The sequence below is a fragment of the Pogona vitticeps genome, chromosome 3, assembly GCF_051106095.1.
Source record: "Pogona vitticeps strain Pit_001003342236 chromosome 3, PviZW2.1, whole genome shotgun sequence".
NCBI classification, from domain to species: domain Eukaryota; kingdom Metazoa; phylum Chordata; class Lepidosauria; order Squamata; family Agamidae; genus Pogona; species Pogona vitticeps.
Window position 1 is genome coordinate 171,692,065 of NC_135785.1, and position 16,357 is coordinate 171,708,421.

General features: G+C 37.7%; 1 protein-coding gene across 4 annotated transcripts in view; it reads right to left on the minus strand.

Moving 5' to 3' along the window:
- Nucleotides 1-16,357, minus strand: part of MAP4K4 (mitogen-activated protein kinase kinase kinase kinase 4) — a 155,238-nt gene that overhangs the window by 46,575 nt on the left and 92,306 nt on the right. For all 4 annotated transcript variants that reach the window (XM_072994510.2, XM_072994508.2, XM_072994507.2 and 1 more), the window contains exons 5-12: nucleotides 15,165-15,275; nucleotides 11,287-11,377; nucleotides 10,750-10,880; nucleotides 7,849-7,903; nucleotides 7,172-7,250; nucleotides 4,061-4,236; nucleotides 2,483-2,555; nucleotides 859-1,069 (exon numbers count right to left, since the gene is read on the minus strand). In XM_072994510.2, the coding sequence (XP_072850611.1) occupies nucleotides 859-1,069; nucleotides 2,483-2,555; nucleotides 4,061-4,236; nucleotides 7,172-7,250; nucleotides 7,849-7,903; nucleotides 10,750-10,880; nucleotides 11,287-11,377; nucleotides 15,165-15,275 (927 nt within the window). The remainder of the gene's footprint in view (nucleotides 1-858; nucleotides 1,070-2,482; nucleotides 2,556-4,060; nucleotides 4,237-7,171; nucleotides 7,251-7,848; nucleotides 7,904-10,749; nucleotides 10,881-11,286; nucleotides 11,378-15,164; nucleotides 15,276-16,357) is intronic.

The window sequence follows — 16,357 nt, forward strand, 5'->3', positions numbered from 1 at the left end:
GAACAAAATTGTGTTTGCTGTACTGTAGTTTTTACAGCATGCAATAAATAAAACTGGTCATTTGGAGGGAATCATCAAACATTTTCATGTATCTTCCATGCAGCAGTAACAATAATTAGCATTAAGAAGCCAAACCAGTTATTGTTGCAAAGATGTTAATGGTAGCCATGACAAACTTTTGCGGATCCAAGGTAGTGAGTAATGGAACAAGTTTCTTTTAAAAAGAAATGCTCCAAGCTCTTCTTGTGACTAGTGTTTTAATGCACTACTGAAGTATTTCAGTGTTTCTGCTTGTGAGACCAGAACGAGATCATTAGATCTTCCAAAAAAACAGTGCTTCACAAAACAATAAAGGAGAACAATTTAAGGAAGCCATTTACCATCATGTAAACCAAGGAAATGTGAACAAGATGAAAGTAAAGTTCAGTAGATAAACTCTGGGTGTTGTTTGCTCTTTGTTTTTCCTTTTTGGCTTGGGATTGTCGTTGTATATAGACTTAGCATCAAGCTTCATAGAGTGACTGCTCAAGAGCTTTTGCTACTCCAAAAACCCGACAGGCATTAAGCATCAGTGCCAAATTCAAATATTGCACTACAGAGGGCCATTGTCCAAATGGGCAGTTAAAATCTGTGTTCAGATTGGTTATTTTTTAATATCCCAGGCCTTAACTGTTCAGTTTAACATTAAGAAGACTGACATTTCAAATTGTTAGGCGCAATCTCTCCCAGGCTAGAGAACTTCATGCAAGAATTCCTGCTTGTTTGTTTGTTTATAAATAAATAAATAAATAAATACTGTAAATAAATAAAAGGATGGGGGAGGGGAGGGGAACCTTTTCAATGTTGGCCTATTTCTACCTCTTCTAGTCTCCTCCTTTGCTCTTTCTGCTGTTCAATGCGCTTTTGTCTCTCTGCCAGCAGCTGCCGCTTGTATTCCTCTTGCTCTCGTAGCTGCTGTTCCTGTAGCAGCTGTTGTCTCCGAAGAGCCTCCGAACGTTCCTTATTTTCCTGCTGCAGCCTCAGGAAATCACGTCTGAGGGTAGATTCTCCAGGCACATTAACAATAGAACTGTGAGAGTGGGAGGAAAGACATTAGAAGACAAACAAAATCTAGGAGGTTAATAGCTAAATTTGTCAGAAACTTTTTCTCTTTGCATCATTTCTTTGTTTTATCCTAGAAGCACCAAAAAACAACAACAACAACACAGCAATGGAGGGGGAAGTGCTGAAGTCAGAAGAAATCACAATCTAGTCAATTCAGTGCAGAATTTGCAAATGGAAACTGCTCAATATTTCTTTTAAGACAAAGGAAAAGTCATTACAGACACACACAGCAGACTCTTATAGCAAACAGCAGGTTAATGCATTATGATGCCTCAGACATCTTGGCACTTAGACAGGACACAACAGACATTTCCTTATGCCGCAGTACAGCAGGCACGGCCTTTCAATATTTTCATTTTGAACACGCTAATACTGTCTTATGTTTTCTCACAATGGGGAATGAAGTCATTACTTCTGATCCTATGATGATAAAAATTGTGTTTTGTCCTAACTTGTGAGGAAAATTCAGGCCATTGGTTAATCAGCTTTGTAACTTAGCTGGGACTGAAACCTGAGTTTCCCTGTGCCTAAAAAGAATGTCAAAACCATTAGTACACTGACCCAAAATGTATATTAAATCTACTACAAATATGCAATTTCACTTCTGTTTTGTAAAAAAATCCTATAGGTATTGAAGGAGTGTCACACTGCACAGGGAAATAACTTTTATTCAACCCTAGCTACTACACCCATAGCTAAGAATGAAAGAAATCACTTCGGTATCCTGTGTGCCTATAAAAAGAAAATCAGAAGGCAAAACACAAACATGATCACAATGTTTAATTTTACCTTTAATTCTAGGTTAGAGGAAAATCCGACAAACAGTCCAAGAACAAAAGACAGAACAGGCTCATTTCTTACATTACTGGAGAGCCTGATTAAGTTGTTCTGTGCTGAGATGGACCAACTATGCTGTGCGTGCCTTAGCCTTGAATTTGAGGGTGAGGGGTGTGCGCACACACACTTTCTCTATCTCTTTCGGTCAGAAAGTAGACTGGAACACTGGCAAAGATTTCTCACTTTTAATTTTTAACAATAACAAAAGCGCAGCTCCTTCATTTTTCTATATTATACCAATGAAACGAAGAAAGTACAGATAAGGGACGAGAGAACAAGATTAATTTTTTTGTGTATGGAAGGGCTGGGACTTCAAGCAAACGTCTACACTCAGAATTCTTTAATTCTTAGCATGTGTCTTTTCTGCCAGGTCCTAAGGTTCTGCTATAAAAAAGTAGACCATGCATGCTTAACTCCTGTTCTAGACTGATCCAGAGAATCTTGCAGATTCTAGTCCCCTCTTTCGAAAGCAAGGTTCAGATACTTGCAGAATTGTTTACATTTTGTACCGGAATCTTGTTGGAAAAAAACATAGCATTACCTTGGCTCTCCTTCTTGTTCAGGCACTTCTTCCTCCTCCTCTTCACTTCCACTATATTCATATTCTGTTTCATCTGGTGGGAATGGAGGGAAACTGTGACAACAATTCTCTTTCAAGAAACACAGATTTGGAGCAGAACATATATCATTCTATGCAAAAGGTGTCCTACAGACAGAGCTCTCTGGAAGAGTTTGAAGTAAAGATTGAGAGCGTCCCCAGGATTAGTTTAAGATCTGCAGAGATACTGTTAGTTCCAACTAGAACTGACCCATAGTGTCAATGGGAATTACATACGTGTTGATCATCAAACCCCCTTGATTCAGTGCATCTGCCCTAGGTGGGACTAATTATTGAATGTATTCGACTATATCAAAGAGTCACTGAAACTCCTCCTGACAACTTTTAAGGAGACTGCTTTAGTAACATATACAACTGTTCACACTTGAAAGGGAACCATCATTAAGTGTGCTTTTATTGCCAAAGCAAGATTTATTTATTTATTTATTTATTTATTCATTCATTCATTCATTCATTCATTCATTCATTCATTCATTCATTCATGCTGCAGAATGACCCCTGCCACTCAGTGAGCTATGGGTATAGAATTAGTACATTTCAAAACAATTTTTTTTAATACCAGAAATTCAACGCAAACGTTTCAGGCGCATACTGTTGTTTTTACCACATGTCTCCAATCCCACTCAGTCACCACCCCACCTGGCCAAAACTGCTATTTCACAGTACTTGGAGGAGCAAAGATAAAAAGACTGAGGTAAAAAACTGGCTTTACTTTGGACGTACGTAGTTGGATTTTTGACTTTTTGTGTTTAAACAGCAGGCTGCAATGCCATAACATTAGTATCTTTTATCATTCCTTTCCATTTCAAAAGTAGTTTGCCATGTGGTATGAGGGGTGATATTTGAGACGGGCACTGTTGCTTAGGAAAACACACCTGAAGCCTCTTGGGCATATAGAACTATCTGCCCAATATGTGGCTCAAAACATTTCTTAAGCTTTTAAGTTACAGGATTTTCATCCATTCCTCAAAGGATTTCACTTTCCTTACCTGGTGAGAAGTAGACAGGCACAAATCACACACGACAACTACTAATATAACATACTGACACAAAACGACAAACTACTTAGAAGAGCGTGATACATACAATATGAAATCCTTCCAATGCAGTTAATACTTGTGACACAACATCTTCAACATATATGTACCAAAATCAGATCTCTGTCCCCAACCATCATGTGACATTTGACATCAGAGGTAACAGAAAGGTTACTCAAGCTCTCACCATCAAGCAAACGGCAAAGCCTACATCACAATATACGTTGACTACCGTTAATGTATATTAAGACATATTAACTCATCTCTTTGAAAGTTGTCATACCAACTGCCCTACCTTTCTACTTTTCCCTTGCACTCCCATTCTTTGGTATTTTCATCAGACAGGTGCAGGCTCTGCCTTACAAGTAGTTTATATACAGTCCATAGTTCACATAGGTGCTGTGAAACCAACAGTACTACTACACACATACAATGTGATTGTAGTTTTGGAAAGAAGACATACCTTTCTCTCCTCTCTTCTTCCTGGTTCTGTCTATATGATCTTTCAGCTGGATGCGGACCTGCCGTTCATTTGGCTGATCACGTATAAAAGGATGTTTCAAAAGCTGCTCTGTAGAAGGTCGCTGCATATAGTTCTTCACTAAACAGCCCTCTATAAAACTAAAGAACTTTTTTGACCTAAGCAAAAATAAACAACACATATATAAGCCATTTGGTAAGCTTAGAGTCTATTGGGGAGGTAGTAAGTGCTCCAACGCTGGTGGCATTCAAGGAAAAATTAACCATCTGTCATATCAACTTTGATTTGTATTCCTGCATTGAGCAGAGGGCTGGACTCGATGGCCTTATAGACCCCTTCCAACTCCATTATTCTATCATTCTAGGATTCTAAGAATCCACAGCATTGCCAAATTCAGAACCAAAATCTGATAAATCTATTGGCAAAGTCACAAAAAAAAAAGAGAGAAAACATTATTTGGTTGTTGTGGGTTTTTCAGGCTCTTAGGCTGTTTTCTGAAGGTTGTTCTTCTGACGTTTCACCAGTCTCTGTGGCCAGCATCTTCTGGCGAAACATCAGGAAGAACAACCTTTAGAACACAGCCTAAGAGCCCGTAAAACCCACAACAACCATTAGATCCCACCCGTGAAAGCCTTCACGAATACATTAAAACATTATTTCATGAGCTAAAGCAAATTACAGCAAATTTATTAAAATAAATCGGAATAAATATTTTTCCAGTATTCTGACTCAATATTAAGTGCTATACTAAATTAATTTTTCAATTTATTTGTTTACTAGTTTGTTTGTTTAATAAAGGGCAATCCTTCTAACGACAGAAGGTAGAGAAAGCAATAAGGGTCAAGGATATGGTGCCTTGAGCTCTTGTGAGAAAACATGGGATATAAATTGAACAACAATAACAAAACAGTCTAGATTTATCCTATTTCAAGGCAGGAGCTTTAAAATGATTAGTCCTAGGCAACCAATTAAGAAAGAGATTATCTTTTACATTTGATGAAGCAGAAAAAAGTAGCAGCCGGGGAATAATTCCACTTCATTTCTTTGAAGGAGAAAAAACATTTACATTTACATTTATTTACACTGTCTTATGCAACGAACAAATAAAGAAAGATGTAAACAACCAGCACAAAATGCCCACACTCATAAACAAAAAGGGTATCTAGGTCAAGAAATACAGAGAAGCTAATCCAATCTTAGCCACACTTGAAGCACCTTATTATTTGGACCTGGATCAAAACCAGTTTGTTAATCCATAGAATTGGTTATTCTGGGTTTTTCGGGCTCTTTGGCCGTGTTCTGAAGGTTGTTCTTCCTGACGTTTCACCAGTCTTTGTGGTTGCTGTCCCCTGAAGATGCCGGCCACAGAGACTGGCGAAACGTCAGGAAGAACAACCTTCAGAACACGGCCAAAGAGCCCGAAAAACCCAGAACAACCATTAGATCCCAGCCGTGAAAGCCTTCGTGAAATCCATAGAATTGTTTCTTCTTCATATAAAATAAAAATCAATATATAATGAACAGATCATATAAATACTGTGTGTCCAATGTGTCACCTGCATATGCCCATACAGGGTAAGAACTAGTGTTTTTCCAACCAGACTAACTACTGATAACTACATTTAGTATGATACAGGATAATCATGTGGTCAGACCGCATCCCCAACACATGAAATTCAGTGCCTCCAGAAGTATTGGCAAAATCAGTCCTTTCTGAAGAATTTGGAGTGAAAGATGGGCTATGCTCTTTTCATACTGCATACAAGGGAAGTGTTGCTGCTCCTTTATGTTTCCATCTAGATAACATACATGTGATGTTAAGTCATCAGTATACAATGGTTCAGTGTAGTGCAGTGTTTGTTGATCAAAGTAATAACTTGGCTAGCCTAGTAGACTGACAGATTTATATAACACAGCGGTTCTCAACCTTTGATTTCTCCAAATGTTTGGGACTATCTCTAAAAAGCCTCAGCCAGAGTAACTGGCAATAAAATGGATGTGGTTCAAAGCCTCTAGACCAGTGGCTCCCAACCTTGGATCCCCAGATGTTCTTGGACTAAAACTCCCGGAAGCTTTCACCACTAGCTATGCTGGTCAGGATTTCTGGAAGCTGTAGTCCAAGAGCCTCTGAGGATCCAAGGTTGGGAGCCACTGATTTAGACAAAAGCTTGAGAACCACTGACCAAGAATGTCCTCAGAGCATCTTGAGTTGAAGACCTGGGCTGAGATATCAGCAGCTCAGTTTCAAATTGCTATTAAGTAAAGTAAAGTAAACTGGTTATTGGTTACAGATTCAAATGTATATTTTGATACATTGCTTGGAGCTCGCTAAAGAAAAAGAGTACCCAACTACGACAACTGAACATCCCATATCATTCATTTTAATTTTCTGTAATTAAATCCTGCACATACATCTTCAAATGTAAGATCACAAAGTAGAAACATTTTATGTGTGTCAGTACTCAGGCTTTTCACAGACAACTCTCTAGTGCGGTATGTGCTTGTTAAAAAAATTATTTATATAATTTCTTGAGAAAAATTAGGCTTAGAAAATAAAAAGCAAATTACTATTTTCTTGATAAAATTTATCTTGAATATGCTACCTATTGTTTACTACTACTGGAGTGAAAATGTTCATGAATTTAAAAAAAATTTCAGTGTGAGCATATGATAGTGGCATTGTCCTACTCTCTAACTATACTTCTATCAGATATTAAAAACAAAACTGACATCTGATATGGCTATAGACTCAGTCAGTTTAATAAGGAGCTGCTTTTTGTTAAGAGCAGTGCCCCCTTTTAATTCTATATCTCAGACAATGAGCCTTGTTTACAGAGAGGTGAACCAATAAATTATGTACACATGTCTCATTTGGGATTGACTTAAAGACAAAGGAAACTAATTTCAGGCAGCCACATAATCATTTTTCAGGCCCTTACAGAGCTCACTTACATCAGAAACTCTATTAGGGTTACTGTAAGTCTGATGCATGCAACACACAGAGAAATAACAGTCTTGTGAAAGAAACAGTCTACTCCAACAACAACAAAATCTACACTAGAGGAAAAAGAAAGTGAAGTAGCAACCACCTACCATTTCTTAGATTTTAGGCGTGGAGGAGGGTTTCTGGGAATAAGAAACAGGGCTCTCATTGGATGCATGTCACAGAGGGCTAGAAAAAACAGTAATAACAAAGGTATTGTACAGCTGATCTTTAGTATCATCATTATTTTTTATTTAATGCCTACAAGGTATTTTACAACTGCACACAGCTGCTGGGGGAACTAAAAGCAAGTACAAAGAATACAAAGAGGGAGGAATTAACATATCTGACAAATCTTAATCTGAGAATATGTCACATCACGTTTGCCTGTATAAACACATGCGCATCAATTTGTGCCTTACAGATGCCTTGTAACTTTTTACACACATAAAGCACTGGGAGTATTACAGCATTATCTGTTCCATAGCAAATGTTTGAAATGTTTGCATTTGAAAGTTTTTACAGCTCTAAAAATTCTACATAACATAGTTGCTCCTATTCCTTTGTTCCTATTAGCCTAGCACAAGCACAGTCACTGCAAGTTAATGGTTTGCAACAGTTATCCGGCAGCAACTTACAAAAATTCTGGAGACGATGGAGTGAGAACCCCAGGCAACACAAATTAATCATTGTGCATTCAAAACTATCAAGTGTATCTTCGAATGAAAGACAGTAAGTAAAAAAAATATAAGTTTTGGAGTAAAATAGGGCTTATAGTAATACTTACGGGGGGCGCCTTCTGCCATCTCTATGGCTGTAATGCCACATGACCAAAGGTCACTCTGCAAAGAAAGTCTCTGTGTTAGCAAACACATTACTTTTTTTCTTTTCTCAGTCACAGTTTTTACTGTAGTACATGTTTCATTTTATTTTGCTGGGGAGGGGAAATAACACAAATGTATTTCCGTAAACAATAACATACATATATTAAACATTAATCTGGTTTTTGAAAACTAAATCACTGACACATGAGTTTTCCTAAAATTTGATGCATCCTTTATAACTTCAAATTAAGTCAATGTTTCAATTTTAAAAATACTGCATATATATTTGATGTTTCCAAATTTTCCCTAGAGGAAAAAACTATTTGTCCCTCTCTCTACTCATCACTTTCATTTCTGAAATTTTAGATTTACCAATAACTTTCTGCGTTAACTTTTTTAGCTGCCTTGCAAAGCTCTAAATATATAATCACTTTGAAATTAAATGAATGGATGCTGGCACCAACAGAAGATGTAGAACAAAGCTAAATATTTTGAAATATTTATTTGAAGAAGGTAACTTAAAACATCACTTCAAAGTCACTACCTCTTGTCAACAGTAGCTTATTCTACTTCAAACTAAACATGAGAATGACTTTTTAAATGAAACAAGATTGTGAAGATGCTACTGCTCTTCAATGGAATCGCTATTCTAGACTCTAAGAATGCCAGCATAATTCATGAATGAAAAGATACACAAAAAGAATAATTATCTACATTCTACAGGGTGTCTTGCAGATCTCCAACAATGGCTGAGCCTGCACAGGCCTGATGGAGCTGAGGCTGTGCAAGGCTGAGTCAGCTAGCAATGATTTGGAGTTAATTTTTGGATTTTAAAGGCTTCCTACAATTTCTCCAGGGAAGGGATCCCTAGGAAGCCCTAGAACCTGACTGGGAGATGGGAGACAGGAAGCTCTAAATTAGGGATAAAACCTCACAGCAGATGATATCATCAGCTTGTGTGGGCGTAAACCTCTGCAACAGGATTTCATCCAATTGAATGCTTTGTTAGTCTCAAAAGAAACTATGGTATGTCTGATCATCAATAGACAGGAGGTGACAATGTCTGGATAGAGACAACCTTTGACAACTGAAGACAGTATACTGACATTACAGAAATAGCCTTCTTCATTTCAGTTCTTCTACAGCAGGCATAAACTTATAATATGGTCTATCCCACAATTCACCTCCTTTAGCAAAAGCCACAGGTGTTAATTTGCTGAAGTTATACATCATTTAGTACTTCAGCTCCTACATAAAGGAACCAAAACAGAACATTCAAGCTCATATTGCTTTCATGAGCTCTGCTCTCACAAAGCAATACAGAAAAACGATTGAATCTAATCAGGTAAGTTTCTAGTGAATACATACTAAAAGACAAGAGTGTAAGACTCTGCACCATCAGACAAAAATAATGTTATTATGCCAGTTGTGCCTCTTTTTTCATAATAATCACAAGAACCTTTATTTCTACATTAGTGCAAACACCATATGCAACGTCACTGGGTCAACCTCAGATTCCTTATGAAAGCATGTGTCTCCCATTCTGGCAAGTATGGTGCTCTCTGCCCTTATTGCAACATTACCTCTTCATCTGGGACTAGTGTACCAGCCTATTAGATATACAAGTAGCAGTTGGTGTGATAAGAAAGAGGACATAAAAGACTGATACACCATTCTACCCTGAATCTCCAGCAGAAGGAATATGTACTGCATGTTTGTAGAACAAATTTCTGGTCCCAATGGATGAACTCAAGGGTTCTGTTTACAACTGACCTGGAATGAAGTGCAAAGTACGCCAGATGGCACCCATTTCTAGATATCCACAAAATGAAGTGAATGCTTCAACAGAGCACTATTATGCACCTAAAAATTAGCTCAGACTCTCAAAGGCAATGTAGGATTAAATTTCCTCACCAGCCCTGACTTTATTTGGACCAATACTTTGCAATGAAGATTTCAAACATTTTAATTCTCTCATCTCTTCTGGCTGTCTAAAAACACACTAAAAGGTGTGTTTCCACAAAATGTCTTTCAAAAGTATCCTAGCTTCAAGAAAGAGGGAAGAAATAAGTGCCTCCAACATTGTAGGCATAAGTTTGTTATAAAATATTACCACTGACATTCACATTAATATCAAGCCAAGTATACTGCCACAGCTTTCTCCTTTTTGAGACTGGCTTTAGACAATCACCCTAAAGATGGTACAGGTGATTAATACTGAGTCAAAATAAGCCTCAGGCTTTAATGGCCTATACTCTTTCTGCTTGGCATGCAAAATAACTTCCTTTTCCACTTTAGAACAAACCAGATTTCCATGTTACTGTGGTTCATTCTTATTAGTTAGCAAACGGGGAACCGAAACAACATACAACATGACATTACATTTCTTTATATAGTTGAAAAGGTAACTTTGATTATTTTCTCTCCCACACATAGAGAAGAGGTGATGTGCCTACACCAAAGACTCCTCATGACCTGCTCTGAATGACCTAAACCATAACATCAAAAAGGCATCAAATAGGGAATAAAATTATGAAACGTGTGTACATGAATGGAGAACATGTGTTCCTCCTGGTGTATATTGTACTGGAACTCCCATCAGCACAGAGAACAATGGTAACCACTATCCAGCAACCTCTGGAAGGCCAGCAGTTTACCACTATTATTTTATGTACCTGGATTCCTCAAATTATATCTAGCCTGCTTATCACTCCAGTAAACTCTTTCAGTTAACTGAAAGAGAATATTTACTTGGACAAAAAAACATATTCTTTAAAAACCACGAAATTAAAATAAAGGGATTACGTGCCTAATGCACAGCTGTCACGCAGTAAATATTCCTAAAATGTTAACATTTCTCTTACTCTGTAGTCATATGTTGCATCTGGATTTTCATCACAGGCAATAACTTCTGGAGCCATCCAGTAAGGCGTTCCAATAAAGGTATTTCTTCTACCAACTGTCCTGTCCAGCTGAGCGCTAACACCAAAATCCACTGCATTAAGAATAAGAAAAAAATGAATCAAACACTTGGAGAAGCAAACTGTCTAATATAAACTCTTCAATATTAGGGTAAAGCAAAGGGGCATAAAAAGAATATGCTGAACATAGAAAAATGCTACACAATGCAATCCATTTTTAAAAAATTAATATTGAAAACATTGGAGCCTTCTGCCTTGGTTAACAATGTTTTCAGATCTCACCCATTTCTCAAGAAGATAATTCTCACTAAAATGAAGCATTCAGAACACTATCCACATAGGCACCGGGACTACTTAGTTACTCTTCTCCTCTCTATCCAAACAGTGTATGCAGCATTAGTTGTCACTGTGGACATCAACATCAGTAGACATCATGGAATACATTAAAAGAAAGTGAGCAAAGCAAGCTAATTAACTTACCCAGTTTGACCTCTGCATTTTCTGTTAACAGTACATTCTGTCCTTTGATATCCCGATGAATTACATGATGGGCATGGAGATGTGCCAACCCCTGCATTGAAAAGAAGGAAAAAGAGAACAGAGAGGTTTCATATATTGCAAAATTTGAAAATATACAAAGCCCTACATTACATTCTATCAGAATGTCTGAAAGTCAGTATTATACCCCACTCACTTTGAGATTCTTATCTCTTCTTTTATTTTTGCCCAGTATAATTTCAACATGATAAACAATTTACTGTTGAATACCATGCCACTCACAATGTGACAATCAAACTTAAAGAAAGCGACAACAGATTGAATACACTTACTATACTGATGAAGTACAGCAGCTATGCTTTCCAAATTCTTTTTTGGTGGAACACACCTGATGAAAACTCATTTCATAGGGCCTACGGTATAGTATGACACTGAAGTTAACCCAGAGAACTCTATAGTGAAGCACTAGAAAGGCAGAAAAACAGCCATACACTTTTTTTCCTGGAATACAAAATTCTTCCTTGAACAACAGAAGCCAAAAAATGTAATATAATGTTGAGCTTAGGGGAAAGCATAGCTAGAAAGAAAGTAAATGTAAAGTCTAATCTTTATGTGCATTTTTACGTGCTGGCGCTATGCGTTACTACTTCCTTTGAGACTCAGTAATACTAATCCTGTGCGATCAAGTCAATGCTGTCTTATGGCAACTCTTCTCAAGGTTTTCTAGGTACGGAGTACTCAGGGATGGTTTACCATTCCTGTCTTCTGGGGATATTCTGGGGCTGTGCAGCTTACCCAAGGCTACAAAGGTTGCTCTCCATAAGATAATACAATTCACATGTGACAAATTTAAACCACAGTAACACTGAATTATGAATCTTAGAATCTTAGAACAGCAGAGCTGGAAGGGATCCAATGGATCATCGAGTCCAGCCCCTGTCAAGGAGACACAATAGGGAACTGAACTCCCAACCTCTGACTTCTCAGGGAAAGACCGAAACCACTAAGCTTCTGAATTCTAGATATATTATTTTCTTTCCATTTGCATAGTTATAAAGATGAGCAAATATGCAGATATTATTTCCAATGGTGACTTGTCAAATACTCAAATGCTTCCTGTTTTCTGCAACTTTTTCTCCAATGCCTCACATTTTACCCAATTATTCTCCCTTGCTAAGGAAGTAACATGCTGGCTCTGCCCCAGAATCTTTTACTTTTTCACTGTGTGGGTGGTGGTAGCAGAGTGGGGGATGAGCTGGGAAAAGAGACTGGTAAGATCCAAAGAGCACAGAGAACAGGAAGAATGAATGAATCATGCATGCTTCCCTTCTCCCAGCATTAGGTAATATGCAAAGCCAGTCCAAGAGATAATATTAAGTTCCTGTGAGACATCTTGTGAACTTTTAGAACTTAATATACATTTTAATTTCTACAAATTACAGAGACAAAGGAAGTCACAGCTCTGGAATTTCGTGAAGAAATCAGTGATCCAGACTTGAAAAGAACAATTTGTCAAGTTTCCTGTGGCAAATGAAAACGGCCTTCAGGCAACTTGGCAAGACAGATTTGGATGATATCAGCATGTTTTTCTTTTACATATAGATCATTAATTGTAAGTATGAGTGGTGCCGCAGGCTTAATAAACATTCGGGCCTAAAACTCTGACAGTGTGGGGTTTTTTTTAATCCGTGTAAAATCTAGTATAAAGATTTTTTTTTCAGTCACGCTGTCCACTGACACACTGGCTGTAATCCTGTAGCTTTAACTTACATCACGCATGTCTGGTGACATTATCAACCGCAACAATTTTTGAGAGAAAAAAATTCCTACATCTTCCACAAACGTCCTGAGGCCCCCCCATGGGACCCCTTTCATAACAGAGAAGCTGTTACAGGTGGGGGGACTAGAGGGAAATCTTTAATTTCTGAAAATCACCACTGCCAGCAAAATCATCCCGCTGCCCCCCCCGGGGTGAAAATTTTTGGAATTAAAGACAACTGCCCCCACAGCCCGCAGCAGCTTCCCCATGACAAAAGTGATCGTACAGGAACACTGGGGCCATGGAGGGGACAGGAGATTGAAAATGTTTTATTTCTGAAAAAATGACTGTGGCTGGTGATGTCATTAATCTTATGCTGCATACAATGAAGCCACAAGGTTTCAGCTACAGAAACAGAATTATTAATGAAGTTCTTCCCCATTTCTTTTCCTGCCAATGAAACTACATCAAAATGGCACCAGAATTATTTTCTTTACTTCAAGCCTGTTCCATTTTATGAACACAACACGACCAGTAAATTTTTGCTACAAGAGAAATTACATGATTTGGGACTTCTGAGTTCATTAATACTTATTACATAAAGTAATTTAACTGCACTTAGCTGTAATCAGTTTGGGCTACAATTTAATACAAAGAGGTAGCATTTACAGCATATGTTTAAAAATAAACTAGGGGATGCAATAAACTTAAAACGCAGCATTTAACAAGGCAACATTGTGTTATTTCACAAGTAGTTTTTTGACTACATCTAGAACAGGGAATTATGTTGTTGACCTGAAATTCCCATCAGTTTTAGCTAGCATAACTAAAGAGAGCCAATATTCAGCATCTAAAAGACAATATATTCCTTGCACGGGCTCTAGAAGGGGTGATGGTCATGACAAATGAATAGAAGACTAATGAATAGAAACACGAATGTGTTTAATTTTGATTTTCATAATTATTATGTTAATAATTATAACATTGCTATTCATGATGTTATATTTGTTTAATATTGTCAATCACTCAGAGTGGCCTTGATACCTATAAAGGTGGTATAAAGGTCAATAAATGAATAAATGAATAAATAAGTGTAAGTGTAAGACCAACATGAAACTGGAATGGCAGCAACCTTGGGCAAATCAGGCAATCTCGGTGACAAAAACATATCTATTTAAGAGTGATCTTAACTAGATGTGTGCAAACAATGCCATTGCTATACCCAACTTTCCTTCTACAGACAGATGATCAATGTTGTTCAGAAGTGTTTTACTTTTGGTTTTCAACTGCAAGCTATCTTTCTTGGAGGAAAACAATCTACACATTGTCACATATGATATAGTGGAAATTTAAACCTTCACTTATTTTGTTCCTGCAGGTAAGAATAAGAAATTTTGATGTTTTCTCCCCAGTGGGTGAGATTATAAGGATTTTTTTTTTACATTCTTCACATTCCACCATTTTTGAGCAATATAAATGGCTTTGCACAAAACACTGGCTTTTGTACAAACAGCACAGGTTTTATTTTGTTCTTCTTGCAGATTATCTTAAAAATTGTCTCTGGGGAAGTAACTCTTTTCTCCTCCTCTGTATCTGAACCTCAGCACTGCTTTGTGGAAGAGACCACAGAATAATATGGAAAGCAGCACTGGTGCCAAGTGAAACATGGTGCACAATCTGTACAATCAAATGGATGAAGGAAACATATGTTGCTCTTTTATTGTCCACCACAATACTGCAACTCAATAAAGTGAGCTATTTTGACCGTGTTTTATCTGTCAGATTTGGAAACGTCTGCAATGGTATTCAGGCTCCTCAACAGAACCACTGATTTTTTTTTTCTGTTAAAAGTTAAATAGCCAGTCATAGTACTTACCACAATTTCTAATGCATATGGTCTGTGTCAAAATGATCACCTACCAGTTGGCTTAAGTTTATGCTTTAAAAACTGATTTAGAATTCAAGGACTACTGTTCATTCCCTCTCCATGTCACAAGACTAAAGCCATGACTTCAAAGCCAAGGCTAACTAGAAAATTAATGAATACCTTAAAGAGCGTCAATTTAAATAAAAATAAGTTTCGTGCTTTCATTTATCCTACCCTAAGGATCTCTCTGGAGATGTATGCTATCCAGTCCTCCTTCAAAGTATTTCCCTTTGTATTCTTCACAAGGTCTGTAATAGAACCCGCACCACAGAATTCCATGACAAGCTGCAAAAATAAACAAAAGAATCATTCAAAATATCTTAAGTCTACACATGACAGAAGTATTAAGGATTTTATCATAGTGCAGGAACGCTTGCTTACCAAAATGTTAAGAGAAACATGGTAATAAATCAAGTGTCCTACAGCGTAAGTGGATCATAATCTGAAATAACTTTAACATCCATACATTTACGTATTTCACCTTAGGTCATTACCTCCCAGCAAATGAGATATTTGTTTTATGGCTAAACTGGTAAATAAGCCACAATTCTGGGAAAGCTGGGCTTACTGTTCAGAACCAGTGAGCTGATGCACACTGGTATACTACTCTTCTCTGATTCCTACCTGTAGCAGGAATGTTTAAAAGCAACCAGGTAGCAACAGGTTAGCATTATTTTCAAAGAGGGGGTGGGGAGAGATGCTGCCTGAAAATTCTGGATGGACAAGAGCTACAACCAGAGTTTTACCTCCTCTACTTTGGAGAAGCAAGGAATATCCACTTACTAAAAATATTACAATTCCAACCAAATAGCTTCCCCATAGTTTTAGGCTTCAATCTTACTTTCACTTACCTGAGTATAGGGGTCACTGAACTCAATGAGACTTAGAAAAAAAATAGATGACTAGACTCCTATACCTCATGCCTAAGGGAAACAGTGCAAATGATTTTCACAATATTATGGCGAGCTCCCTGTGTACCCAGGTGAAACCTGGATATGTCCAACTCCATGACAAACAACCAGAGGGACTGTGCACAGTAGTTATGTAATTCTGGGTTTACAATGTGCTAGACACCACAAATGTCTGTGAAAGACCTGCATATCAAAGACACTATCATTACAATGTTTAGGATTCTGGCCAAGATATATAAGGTTGCACAATAAAGCTCCTATTTTTAGAATAAGCCAGAGCAGAAATAAGTCATCACCCACCCTTGAAGAAGGCTCTACCTCTGTGTTTCGGCAGGACTCACTGTCCTGGGAGTGCCTCCTGGCTGAAAAGAAGGACGCAAGCCCAGAACAGTGGATCATGCAAAGATCCAAAGGGCAGCCTCTTTGAGGGAGGAACTGAAATAGCCATCTGCTATG